This window comes from Eriocheir sinensis, unplaced genomic scaffold, assembly GCF_024679095.1.
Source record: "Eriocheir sinensis breed Jianghai 21 unplaced genomic scaffold, ASM2467909v1 Scaffold539, whole genome shotgun sequence".
Classification (NCBI taxonomy): Eukaryota; Metazoa; Arthropoda; class Malacostraca; order Decapoda; family Varunidae; genus Eriocheir; species Eriocheir sinensis.
In genome coordinates, this window is record NW_026111875.1 from 167,399 (window position 1) to 179,872 (window position 12,474).

The window sequence follows — 12,474 nt, forward strand, 5'->3', positions numbered from 1 at the left end:
ATACCATTTCCTACATGATCATGATAATATTTTCTATTATATATTATTTCTCATATTACATTTAGTTAATAGCTCATTCTCCCGGGAGTTTAGATATTAGGAATTTTTTTTGTGCACTTGTCTTTATTTGTTTATACACCATGTGCCAATTGTTTAACTTACATTTAACTGCTATTTGTCCCTTATGGGCTTATAATCCTGTAACCCATTCATTATTTTTTTTTCCCATTCCCTTATACTGTGTACTTCCTTTCTCGTCTTCATACTTTCTATACCTCATTCGGCCCGGCCATCCTTGTACATAGAGTTTTACTTTCATCGTGGCGTGGGCGCCACACTAGCCTGACCGAGCATTGTAAACATGTAAATATTAATCCTAAATATCTATCCGTTTCCACTTCTTCTCCCTCTATCTGTATAAATCCTCTTTGACTAGGCAACCTCATGAACGAACGATGACGCACATAGCTTGTGCGGCTGCCGAGGGCAGTCATCATTTCGTCTCGATAGAGTTCACATCACACGCTCCGTGTAAGCCACAAAACCAGTAAAAAGACAATTTAAGCAAAGACTTTAACTCCAAACCTGCTAAACTTATATTAGAATCCATAAGGTTCCATGCATAAGGTTCTAAAGAGATAAGTAAAGGAAAAGGGATACAAGGTTCTAAGTAGAGACATAAGGGATTTCAGTAGATAAGGGATATAAGGCTCTATGCAGGGAGATAAATATAAGGCTGTCAATAGCTACACAAAACACAGCTGTGTTGTGTTAGGTGTGTGTAATGCCAAGCCTCCCTGCAGAGTGTGAGCGGCAACAACCTGCAGATCCTTGGCCTGGTGCGCCAGGAGTACACCGGGATGTACCAGTGTGTGGCGCACAGCTCGCCGGGGACGCCCAGCTGTGTGTCCTTGAGTCAAGTAAGCAGCGGTGCCGTGCGGGGCAGACACTGTTCACACTGTAGCCCTTTGTTTGCATTCATGAGTACTGATGTATTGTTGTCTGCATTGGACACAGGCAGTGACTAGTCCAGATAATTCCAGGTTGCTAATAAGCCCAGACGCAAACATTTACAAGGTTACTGAATGTATTCCAATGTTTCTGGCGGGCAGCTGCAGCCGCTGCTACAGACGCTGCAGTTTTAAAAAGTGTACATTACCCAAGTTATTGATGTTGATGCATGTGATTTTCTTAGCATGGCTGTAAGCATAACCCTTTGTTGTGTTTATTATTCCTTGAAGACTGAATAAAATGCATAGATTACACTGTGGGCAAAGCACACGTCTCCAGTAATGTGTTCATATTTGATTGTCCTGAAGTTTGGAGATATCAAAGCCGGTGCTGAGAGTTACTGACTCACTAAAATGTGATTTACCCGAGAATGACTATTTTGTTGTGGTATTTTGATAATAAGTTGTCTGGGCTCACCTCCAGGAAGGAGCAGCATGCCACCCACGCACAAGGCAGGTCACAGACACAGTAAGTGGGGCAGCTCAGGCACACCACTACTACTACTACTCCTTGTTTTCAATACTTAGAATGTCTGCTCATTGTTGACACAGCTTGTTTACATCATTTGCCTTCTCTTGGTGTGGGCCTTGACAGTCACTGTGCCTACTAGTCTTTATGCTGTTCACAATAATTACTCCTGGGATACTCAGTCCTCTACAAGCAGGAAGGGTCACTCATGTCAGAACCAAAGGACACAACCTGGGAATATTTATTGCATAAAAAATTCAACACAATACTACTACTGTTAAGATGTATTTAGCAAATACAGAGTTATCCAACTGCCATTCCAGTGATTATAAAGAAATAATAACATTTTAGCGAGTACATATACAACATTTCATCAAAAGTAAGTAATTCACACATCACTTTCCTCCCTTCACTGCAGAGAACGCGTCCAGAACGTGAGTGCAGCTCCTCCAGCGAGGGACGGGATGAATACAAGACCCAGATCAGCGACCTAAGTCCCGGGAGTAACTACATGGTGCGGGCGGCACACACCTCCGGCGGCCTGGTGGGCGCCTCCATACACGAGGTGCGGGTGTTCACCAAGCCGGACCTGGACCTGCCCTCCGTCTCAGAGTCTGAAAGTTGTCTCCACCTCACCCACCAGTCTGGAGGCCACTTGGTCGCCGCCCGTACTGGCCAAAACGCCCATCACGGGATACACCATGTTCTATACGCAGGTGTGGACGGCCTTATAGAACTGTGTGCTAAATGTGGAGTCCCTGTTGCCTAACAAAAGTATCCCCATATCCTTGTGAGTCATTAGTGACCTTCCTTTGATTATAGGGTGACCATAGCCTTGTGTTTGTACAAGTCCCAGTGTGTATCTTAACCATTGTCTCCCTTGTAGTTTTCTCCTCAGGTTGGGTCAGCAGAAGAACACGAAGTAAAGGTCACTGGTACGTCACATGACCTCCAAGGCCTGGACCAGTTCACTGAGCACAGCGTGTGGCTCACCGCCGTCAACAGTAATGGCGGGGGAGACGCCACCCCGGAGGTCACTGCCAGAACCTTCTCAGACGTGCCCTCAAAGGAGCCTCAGAATGTGAGCGTTGAGGCTGCCAGCTCAAGGGTGAGTTGTGGAAGGCTTCCAAGGCAAAGATACATTGTGAAACTCGTTTTTAAACAGCTTTCTGCTCTGTTCGTTTCCTTCACATCATCTCTACAAGTTGCACATTCATTGTTTCAGTATTTTTAACCCTTGCACATTCGTTATATTTGACCCGTCCGCTGCGATTGGCACGGATTTGGCCTTCACTGGTAGCCTGAAAACATTTACTCCCATGTCTTTCCCTGGCTCTGTGGTGGATAGTGGAGTGTATCCAATGTGGCATTGGTGCGCAGGATATCCCCTCCCAAGCTGCAGGACTTTACATTTTTCTCCACTGAATTGTAGCAGCCGGTTTGTGTTCCATTCCTGTAGCTTGGTGAGGTCTTCTGGTAGGAAATCCACAGTCAGGGGGTTAAGTTGAAGCATTCATGGCCTCACACAATGTTCAAACTTTTTAAGATAGTATTTTGATAATTTATCGTATAACTTTTTTCCCTCACACGGCCTTTCCCTTCAGAGCCTCATCATCTGCTGGGAGCCTCCGCTGGCCGAGCACCAGAATGGGATCATCACCAGCTGCAAGATCCGCTACAAAGAGCGCGGCGAGTCAGGTTCCTCCAAGACCAAAGCCACAGACGGAAACAGAAGACTCTTTGCCCTCAAGAAAAGCACCACATACTCCATAAAGGTTTAACCCGTCTGCTGCGATTGGCACAGATATCACATTCACTGGTAACCTGATAACATACAGTCCCTGGTCTTTCTCTGCCTCTGTGGTGGATAATGGAGTGTTTCCCATGTGGTATTGGTGTGCTGGATATCTCTTCACTGGTAGCCTGATAACATACAGTCCCTGGTCTTTCTCTGCCTCTATGGTGGATAGTGGAGTGTTTCCCATGTGGTATTGGTGTGCTGGATATCCCCTCCCATGGTGCAGGACTTACCTTTTCTTCATTGAATTGTAGCCACAGATAATTTTTGTTCTCGCTGTTCATTTCCCATTTCCTTCTGGTTCTCCTCCTCCTCCTCCTGTAACCCTCTCTTTCCTGTCCCTACTGATCATGTTCTCTTTTTTCCTCTTGCTGTTCCTGTGTTCCCGCCCTGCCAAATATTCTCCCGCGTCCTGCTTCTCGGCATTTCCTTGAGCAGGTTAGTGCAGAGAGCGTATACAGCTTAGGGTCGGAGAGGCTTTGACGGAGCTCAACCAACGTAATGTACAGACTGAAGCGACACAGCGCCACAAAGAGAGCCCACGAGACCACAATTACACACTGTACATATATAACATAAACTTGGGCGAGGCTGTGGATTTTGATGCAGTGGATGTACATTTTGATCCAATGACCCTGATAACCTAAAACCGGTGAATGTATAGGAGGCGAAGCTACACACGCACACGCACACGCACACGCACACACACACACACACACACACACACACACACGCAATAATACAATACCCGTCAACATTACAAAGAGAAAGTATTCTTCCCATGATAAATACTGATTAAAAAGTCTTGTGTGTGTGTGTGTGTGTGTGTGTGTGTGTGTGTGTGTAATTCACCTTGGCCTGATCACGAGTTGGACTCAGTCCCGCCAGCAGGTACCCTCCTGACGTGAACAAGTGCTCATCATCATCGATCTCTGGGTACTGCCAGGACCTCACACACCACACCCCCCATCCCCCTTGCTCAAGGGAGGACAGTAACCACTCCTTGTCAACAGAAAGAATCCGGCCTGATGGGGGCTCAAACCGCTGCCTGTTTGGCCGTAAAGCCTTGCAGCGCAGCGCTCTACCGATTGAGCTGTGTGTGTGTGTGCATGTGTGTGTGTGTGTGTGTGTGTGTGTGTGTGTGTGTAGCCTCGCCTCCTATACATTCACTCTGGTTTAGATTAGCAGCTGCTGCAGTCTGACTCGACTTGCTCTCCTGATCATTACTGCCGCAGGAAATGACATAACTGTCTTCTCCCACACTCTACCTTCTCTTCCTCGCTTTATTCTTCATTATTATCATTACCAGAAGCTTTATTACTCTGTTCCCCGCATAAGGAGGACGAGGGGACAGACACATGCGTTTGGCTTCCTGATGCAATACATATTATCAAGGGAAGCATGATAGCAAGAGAATATTGAGCTACACACAACTTTTACTACCATTATTATTGGCAAGATTGTCACGTGTAAGGAGGACGGGGAGGCAGGGACATGGGTTTGGCTTCCTGACACAACACGCATCATCAGAGGAAGCAAGGCAGCAGGCGAATAATGAGCAGCACACAACTATACGCATACAATTCCAGCACTGCCGCCAGGTAAGATCACGAGACTAACAATGAGGAGCCCAACAACATCGTTACGTCCGCATTGCATCGCTTCACATCTTATCCGCCCCCAGTTACCAGCGCATAGAAGCTCCTGCCCTTCCCCATTACGCGTATATCATTAGCCAAGCGAGAAAGCCACTCCTCCCTCCCTTCAACTCCGGCTACATGTGATTGGGGGATTTTGGGGAAAAGATGGTGCTGGTTAATGGTATTTCCTTGGCTGGGGATATCCGCCAAGGTAACCTGAAGAGTTTTTAGTGAAGGTACCATAAGGTTGAAGGCGGATTTTCTAATGGTAACAACAATAAGACTGACACTCGTTTACTCCTTTTCCTTCTGCCTCACCAACTACTTCTGTGAGAGTCTATCAATTGCCAAATGTGTTTCTACCCCTCAATCTACATTCTATCTCACGTTAGTTCACCGCAGTATCACCAACGCCATCACCACATATATCAACAAACGCCACAACATACCAACATACCACACACCAACACATTCACTAAACACAAACCAGAAACTTCAAACCATCAACACACGTAATGACAGACTTACTCCCTCATAAATGGACACTCGGCCTCGATTCATTATACAAATACGCTAATTATTCTAAGAAGCCTAAATTATTGGTAACGTTAAACCCGGTGTGTGTGTGTGTGTGTGTGTGTGTGTGTGTGTGTGTGATATATATATATATATATATATATATATATATATATATATATATATATATATATATATATATATATATATATATATATATATATATTGATATTTATTGATATATTTATTTTTGGCTTAATAGTTATATACATATTGGTAAATTACAAATGTAGTTTTTATTTTAAGCCAGGGCCATTAAGCCGAGGCTTTCTTAGGACCTGAAGACTCGTAAAGAAAGTACATAACAAGGGACAGGTTTAGGCCACATAAAGCATAATAACTTACATATATTTCAACAATGTATAAATGTATAGGTCAGTCGAAGTGAAAAATGTATACAATACGAACATGTGGAAAAAAAACTTAGATGACATCACTAGCAGTAAACAAGTGTACATGTGAAATAAAAACTTGAAAATAGCTTGATTATTATTGAAATAATGAAATTTACAGCAATCAGTCGGAGTTTGCAAAAATAATGTGAGAAAAAAAAAACGCAATGAACCATTCAAAAACACTATAAAATAAATTCAAAAATCAATGTGACCATAAGTTCTCATAGGTACTAAGAAGCCTTTTTATTAATTTGGTTTGAACAATCTTATATTCTCATCAGTTTTTAAGTGTTGTGGTAAGTCATTCCAGATTTTAGCTCCTCTTGATAGGATGCTCTTTTTTTTTTTACAACAAAGGAGGCAGCTCAAGGGCACACAAAAAAAGAAAACAATAATAAAAAAAAAGCCCGCTACTCGCTGCTCCTAAAAAAGAAACAAAAGAGGTGGCCGAAAGGAAGATCAAATACGGGAGGAGAGGTGTCCTGAAAGAGTTCAAGTCGTAGGCAGGAGGAAATACAGATGAAGGAAGATTGTTCCAGAGTTTACCAGCGTGAGGGATGAAAGAGTGAAGATGCTGGTTAACTCTTGCATAAGGGGTTTGGACGGTATAAGGATGAGCATGAGTAGAAAGTCGAGTGCAGCGGGGCCGCGGGAGGGGGGAAGGCATGCAGTTAGCAAGTTCAGAAGAGCAGTCAGCGTGGAAATATCGATAGAAGATAGAAAGAGAGGCAACATTGCGGCGGAATTTAAGAGGTAGAAGACTATCAGTATGAGGAGGAGAGCTGACGAGACGAAGAGCCTTAGCCTCCACTCTGTCCAGAAGAGCTGTGTGAGTGGAGCCCCCCCACACATGAGATGCATACTCCATACGATGTGATGTCCTGCACAATGGTATTAATAGGTCATGAGGTCTCCGGGTAACATTGCCAGGCATTGCTGTAAAGCCAGAGTCTATGGAAAGAGAGAGAGAGAGAGAGAGAGAGAGAGAGAGAGGGAGATTGTCGCTATGTAGTACGTTTCTTATGGGCCAAACAAAGTCTTTCGCTCCACCAGACGTGATGCAAGTGTGGACATGGCCTTATCTTACGTAATTTAAGGCACTGATGTCAGAAATCACCCGTCCAAGCATCCTTCTCCTGTCAGAGAGGGGCTATACGACAACATAAGCGTGGATAGCCTTGGCTTGAGTTTTAAATTTTCCGCAAAAAAAATAAAATATTAAGCATTTAATGACCAAATATACTCAGGACTTAATAATTCACAAAGAGTTTTTCAAGTCACTTAGTTATTTTACATGCAATCTATTGCTTAACATTCATGATTTCATTAATATATTTTTTTTCTACTTCTACAAATTTGTTTACCGACAACACGATTTGAAGAAGTAAATAACGAAGAAAACGTATTTTAAGGATAGACTCGTATTAAAAACTCGTGTTGAAGCGCTGCGACTGTTTACATAATACATATCTACCTCAATGGCGACGCAAAGGCTGTCAGTGAGTTATAGCAGTATTTGCCAATATATGAGTGGATAGCTTAGACTTGAGTTATTCATTTCATGCTTATTATTTACCGGCAGTTTAAGAGAACATCATGTAGCTATCTGGCAAGTTACACTAGAGCAAGACCTTTAATTTAACATTAATCAATATATATATATATATATATATATATATATATATATATATATATATATATATATATATATATATATATATATATATATATACACAACATAGGAAACAGTTCAAGGGCACCCAAAAAAAGGAAACAATAATAAAAAATGCCCTCTACTTACCTCTCCTAAATATAATCCAGAGGTGGCCGAAAGAGAGGTCAATATCGGAAGGAGAGGTGTCCAGACACCCTTCTCTTGAAAGAGTTCAAGTCGTAGGCAGGATGAAATACAGATGCAGGAAGATTGTTCCAGAGTTTACCAGAGTGAGGGATGAAAGAGTGAAGATGCTGGTTATCTCTTGCATAAAGGGTTTGGATAGTATAGGGATGAGCATGAGTAGAAAGTCGCTTGCAGCGGGGCCGCGGGAGGAGGGGAGGCATGCAGTTAGCAAGTTCAGAAGAGCAGTCAGCGTGGAAATATCGATAGAAGAGAGAAAGAGAGGCAGCATGGCGGCGGTAATTAAGAGGTAGAAGACTCTCTGTATGAGGAGGAGAGCTGATGAGACGAAGAGCCATATATTTAGTAGGAGTAGGTAGGAAGACACCTACCGAACGGGCGTGAGCTACTTCCGGTGAGGATATATGAGAAGCGAGGAGGGTGCTGAAGCCCTACAAAGACCCTTCCCATGTCCTCACTAACCGTTTCCCTTTTGTCTCATTAACACCAGAGAGCAGTTCAGCATGCTCTCTAAAGACAGTTCCTCTCTCTTTCTACACCACACTACCACAAAACACAAACACCTTTTCCCAAAATTCAAAATTCAAAATTGCTAACGAAAACACTACCTCGGAGTCCCCACCTGGGGGGGGGACCATAAATTCCCCCAGGGAGGACTCCCCTTCTGGCTGCCGACTTGAGAGGTGTCCTGATAACTCCTCGAACCTCCTCCTTATCAATTTCTGCAACATTTGCGGCCTCCGTTCTAATTTTCATTCTGTGGAACACCATCTCTCCTCCTCTAAACCTCACCTACTCTTCCTCACCGAGACACAGGTTTCTGAGGCTACTGACAGCAACCTCTACTCTGTTCCCTCCTACTATCTCTATCCTAAATTTCAATCCAAAGCTGGATGTTGCGCCTACGTGCGCAACGACATCACTTGTTCTCGTGCCCACGACCTTGACTCTTCAGAATTTTCCACCATCTGGCTAAGACTTCATTGTCATTTTATTACTAAATACATCTGTGCTGTTTATCTCTCACCTAACTCTAATAACTAAGTAAAATTCTTTGACTCTTTCAAGTCTAAAGTGGAGCACATCTTGACCCACTCTCCCATCGCTGAAATCTCCATCTTGGGAGATTTCAATGTTCACCACCAGCTTTGGCTTTCATCATCTTTCACTGACCAGCCTGGTGAACAAGCCTACAACTTTGCTCTCCTCAACGACCTGGAGCAGTTGGTTCAGCACCCTACTCGTATTCCCGACTGTCTTGGAGACAGGCCCAACATTCTAGACCTCTTCCTTACCTCTAATCCTTCTGCTTACTCTGTCAACCTGTTCTCTCCGTTGGGCTCCTCCGATCACAATCTTATTTCTGTATCCTGTCCTATCGCTCCTGTACACCCTCTGGACCCTCCAAAGAGGCAATGCTTCTGGCATTTTGCTTCAACTCGGTGGGACGACCTGAGGATGTACTTTTCCGATTTCCGATTTGCTTCGAGGATATAGACCGCTCTGTGTGTGCTCAGCGCATCACAGAGGTGATTGTCTCTGGAATGGAAGCATACATTCCACGTACTTTCTCTACTCCCCATGCTAAAAAACCTTGGTTTAATCACGCTTGTTCTCGTGCTGTCAAAGATAGAGAGGCAGCTCACAAAATGTACCAAGGCCCTCGAACTCCCTCTAACCATGATCATTACATTTCCGCCCGGAATCGTGCCAAATATATTCTTCGACTTATCAAAAAAACTCCTTTATCCATAGAAAATGTCAACACCTTGTTTTCTATTTCTTCCAGAGAGTTCTGGCACTTAGCCAAAATATCTCCTCCAATTTCACTTCTTCCTCTTTCCCGCCTCATCTTAACCCAGAAAGCAGCACTGCAGTCTCATCTATCTCTAAGGCTGAACTCTTCGCTCAAACTTTCTGTAACAACTCCACTCTGAACGATTCTGGGCATGTTTCTCCTACTCACCCCCCTCTGACTCCTTTATGCCTGTTATTTAGATTATTAGGAATGATGTTTTTTATGCCCTCTCTGGTCTCAACTCTCAGAAGGCTTATTGACATGATGGAGTGCCTCCTATTGTCCTTAAAAACTATGCTTCCGTGCTGACACCCTGCCTGGTCAAACTCTTTCGTCTCTGCCTATCAACAGCTACCTTTCCTTCCTTCTGGAAGTACGGCTTCGTACAGCTTCTGCCTAAGAAGGGTGAACGTTCCAATCGTTCAAACTACCGCCTTATAGCTTTACTTTCCTGTCTATCTAAAGCTTTTGAATCAATCCTTAACCGGAAGATTCAAAAGCACCTTTCCACTTCTAACCTTCTATCTCATCGCCAGTATGGGTTCCGCAAGAGGCGTTCTACTGGCGATCTTCTTGCTCTCTTAACTAATTCTTGGTCATCCTCTTTTAGCCGTTTCGGTGAAACTTTCTCAATTGCACTAGACATATCGAAAGCCTTCGATAGAGTCCGGCATAAGTCTTTGCTTTCTAAACTGCCCTCTTTCGGATTCTATCTTTCTCTCTGTTCCTTTATCTCCAGTTTCCTTTCCGACCGTTCTATCTCTGCTGTTGTAGACGGTCACTGTTCTTCCCCTAAACCTATTAACAGTGGTGTTCCACAGGGCTCCGTCCTATCACCCACTCTCTTCCTGTTATTCATCAGTGATCTTCTTTCCATAACAACCTGTCCTATCTACTCATATGCTGATGACTCCACTCTGCATTATTCAACTTCTTTGAACAGAAGACCCTCTCAACAGGAATTACATGACTCCAGGCTAGAGGCTGCAGAACGCTTAACTTTATATATATATATATATATATATATATATATATATATATATATATATATATATATATATATATATATATATATATATATATATATATATATATATATATATATATATATATATATATATAAGCAAAATTTCAGATTTACGATGGCAGTGATGTCACTAATATAGGCTGTCTGGTGTAACATCAGATAGTATCCTCTGCTGTAATCAGGATCGATGCCAGACATTGTAGACATCGGGGACTTAAACCCTGTCCGGCAATGGGGAGGGGTCCGGGTGTATGCTCCCCTGGGAAAAAAAATAAAAACATCCCCATAGATTCTTCTTCTTCTTCTTCTGGAGACATAAGGGACTTTGGTATAATGACAAAATGAATTTATGATACGTCCTACACTAGAATCAAGTTACTGTATAATGAATTAAGTAAAAAAAAATATCTTAACACCTTAAAACCTTAAAGAAAGATCTGGGTCTTTTGGTGAAAGATTTGGGGCTGAAGCCCTAAAAGCCACCCTCCCCCGCCGCCTATGGTTGTAGTAAATGAGTGGGCCCAAAGAGTTTTATAACTATAAATGTTGTAGTAGTAGATGTCCTACCTTATCCTCATGTTTACTGAATTATGAAACCCATATGAAGAGCAAGGAAACCATATAAGTCTATCGTTAAACCAGTTTTCCAATCTAACTTTTTATAAACGAATTGTTAAATTGATCGATTCTTGATCGTCATGAAAATTAACCTATTACCAAGTCTTCACAATAAAAAAAAAACTATAACATTACATTGCGTGTGGTAACAAAAATTTAATGTAAGAACTAAATAAACGTTAAAAGTTGACATTTTACTGTAGTCTCTAATCAAGCATTACTTCATCCGTTTTCTGTCATCGCTACCCCATTATTAGGGTGGAGTGAAAAAGGGGGTATTTGCACTTTTTTTCATAATGAGATATCCTATAGTAAAAATTTTATGATACATTCTCTAAAAAGTTATATGTTAAAATTTCAGGTGATTAAGTTAATATCTTCAGGTGCCCCAACGAAATTTAATATTTTGAAATTATGCTAAAATGGTATCTGCTTATAAATGTTATAGGTGACAATTATCAGTCCTTATCCAATTTCAATAGTGAAGAATAAGCACTATTTACTTCCAAATTATAAATGTTAAAAAGGCAATTGCATTAAGTAATATCTATAGGTGCCCCAACGCTAATCAAAATAGATATATGTTGGTCATAATATTCTTTATTTGTATGGGTGCCAAGGCATTCTCATCAACAAACCAAACTTAGGTAAAAGTTTCTGCAACGTCATATTGCACTTTAAAGTTGCATACAGACGTTTTGTTTCATGTACAGCTCTCAGTTTGTTCTGTTTACTATTTGATCAGTATCAACAGAGCAATCCAGAACCCACCACGAGGAGGTGGCTGTACCTCGGGTTCCACCCAAGCCCAGCCCAACCACCCATCCATGTGAACTTGGTCAATTTCAGGATTTCATTTTACACACAGAATTCTGCTTTAGATTCAAAGGTAGGCATCTTTTTGCATGATTCAATTCTTGCACGAATTAATCCATCTCTATTTTTTATCCCACAAACTGATGATGAAGCTTTTGTCACGAGCTTTACAACTCTTTCTACTGCTTGAGTGTGACACGGCAAATTTGCAAATACTTTCTTCTGCTTTGACTCAATCAAGTCATCTATGTCTTTGTCAGAGAGGTTGTAGGTTAAGGGAGGTTCTGTGATATTCATATCATGCCAGTTAATTATGTCAGTGTAGTCTTTGGCATCAAAATTCAGCACAGGAATTTTGAAGATTCTAATGGATTGACCCTTGCGTTGTTCTCTGGCCCTTTTAGTCCTCCTCCAAGCAAGTTCTCTTATGTGGCTTCTGTCATCATTCATCATCCCCAATAAAACATTT

General features: G+C 42.3%; 1 protein-coding gene across 1 annotated transcript in view; it reads left to right on the forward strand.

Annotated features, from left to right (window-relative positions):
- The window catches only part of LOC126993000 (netrin receptor DCC-like), a 37,678-nt gene extending 32,670 nt beyond the window's left edge, over positions 1-5,008 (forward strand). Inside the window, exons 11-15 of the mRNA XM_050851826.1 lie at positions 804-920; positions 1,898-2,044; positions 2,091-2,195; positions 2,366-2,587; positions 3,084-5,008. Of these exons, the coding sequence (XP_050707783.1) occupies positions 804-920; positions 1,898-2,044; positions 2,091-2,195; positions 2,366-2,587; positions 3,084-3,260 (768 nt within the window). The 3' untranslated portion in view covers positions 3,261-5,008. The remainder of the gene's footprint in view (positions 1-803; positions 921-1,897; positions 2,045-2,090; positions 2,196-2,365; positions 2,588-3,083) is intronic.
- Positions 5,009-12,474: the final 7,466 nt, after the last annotated feature.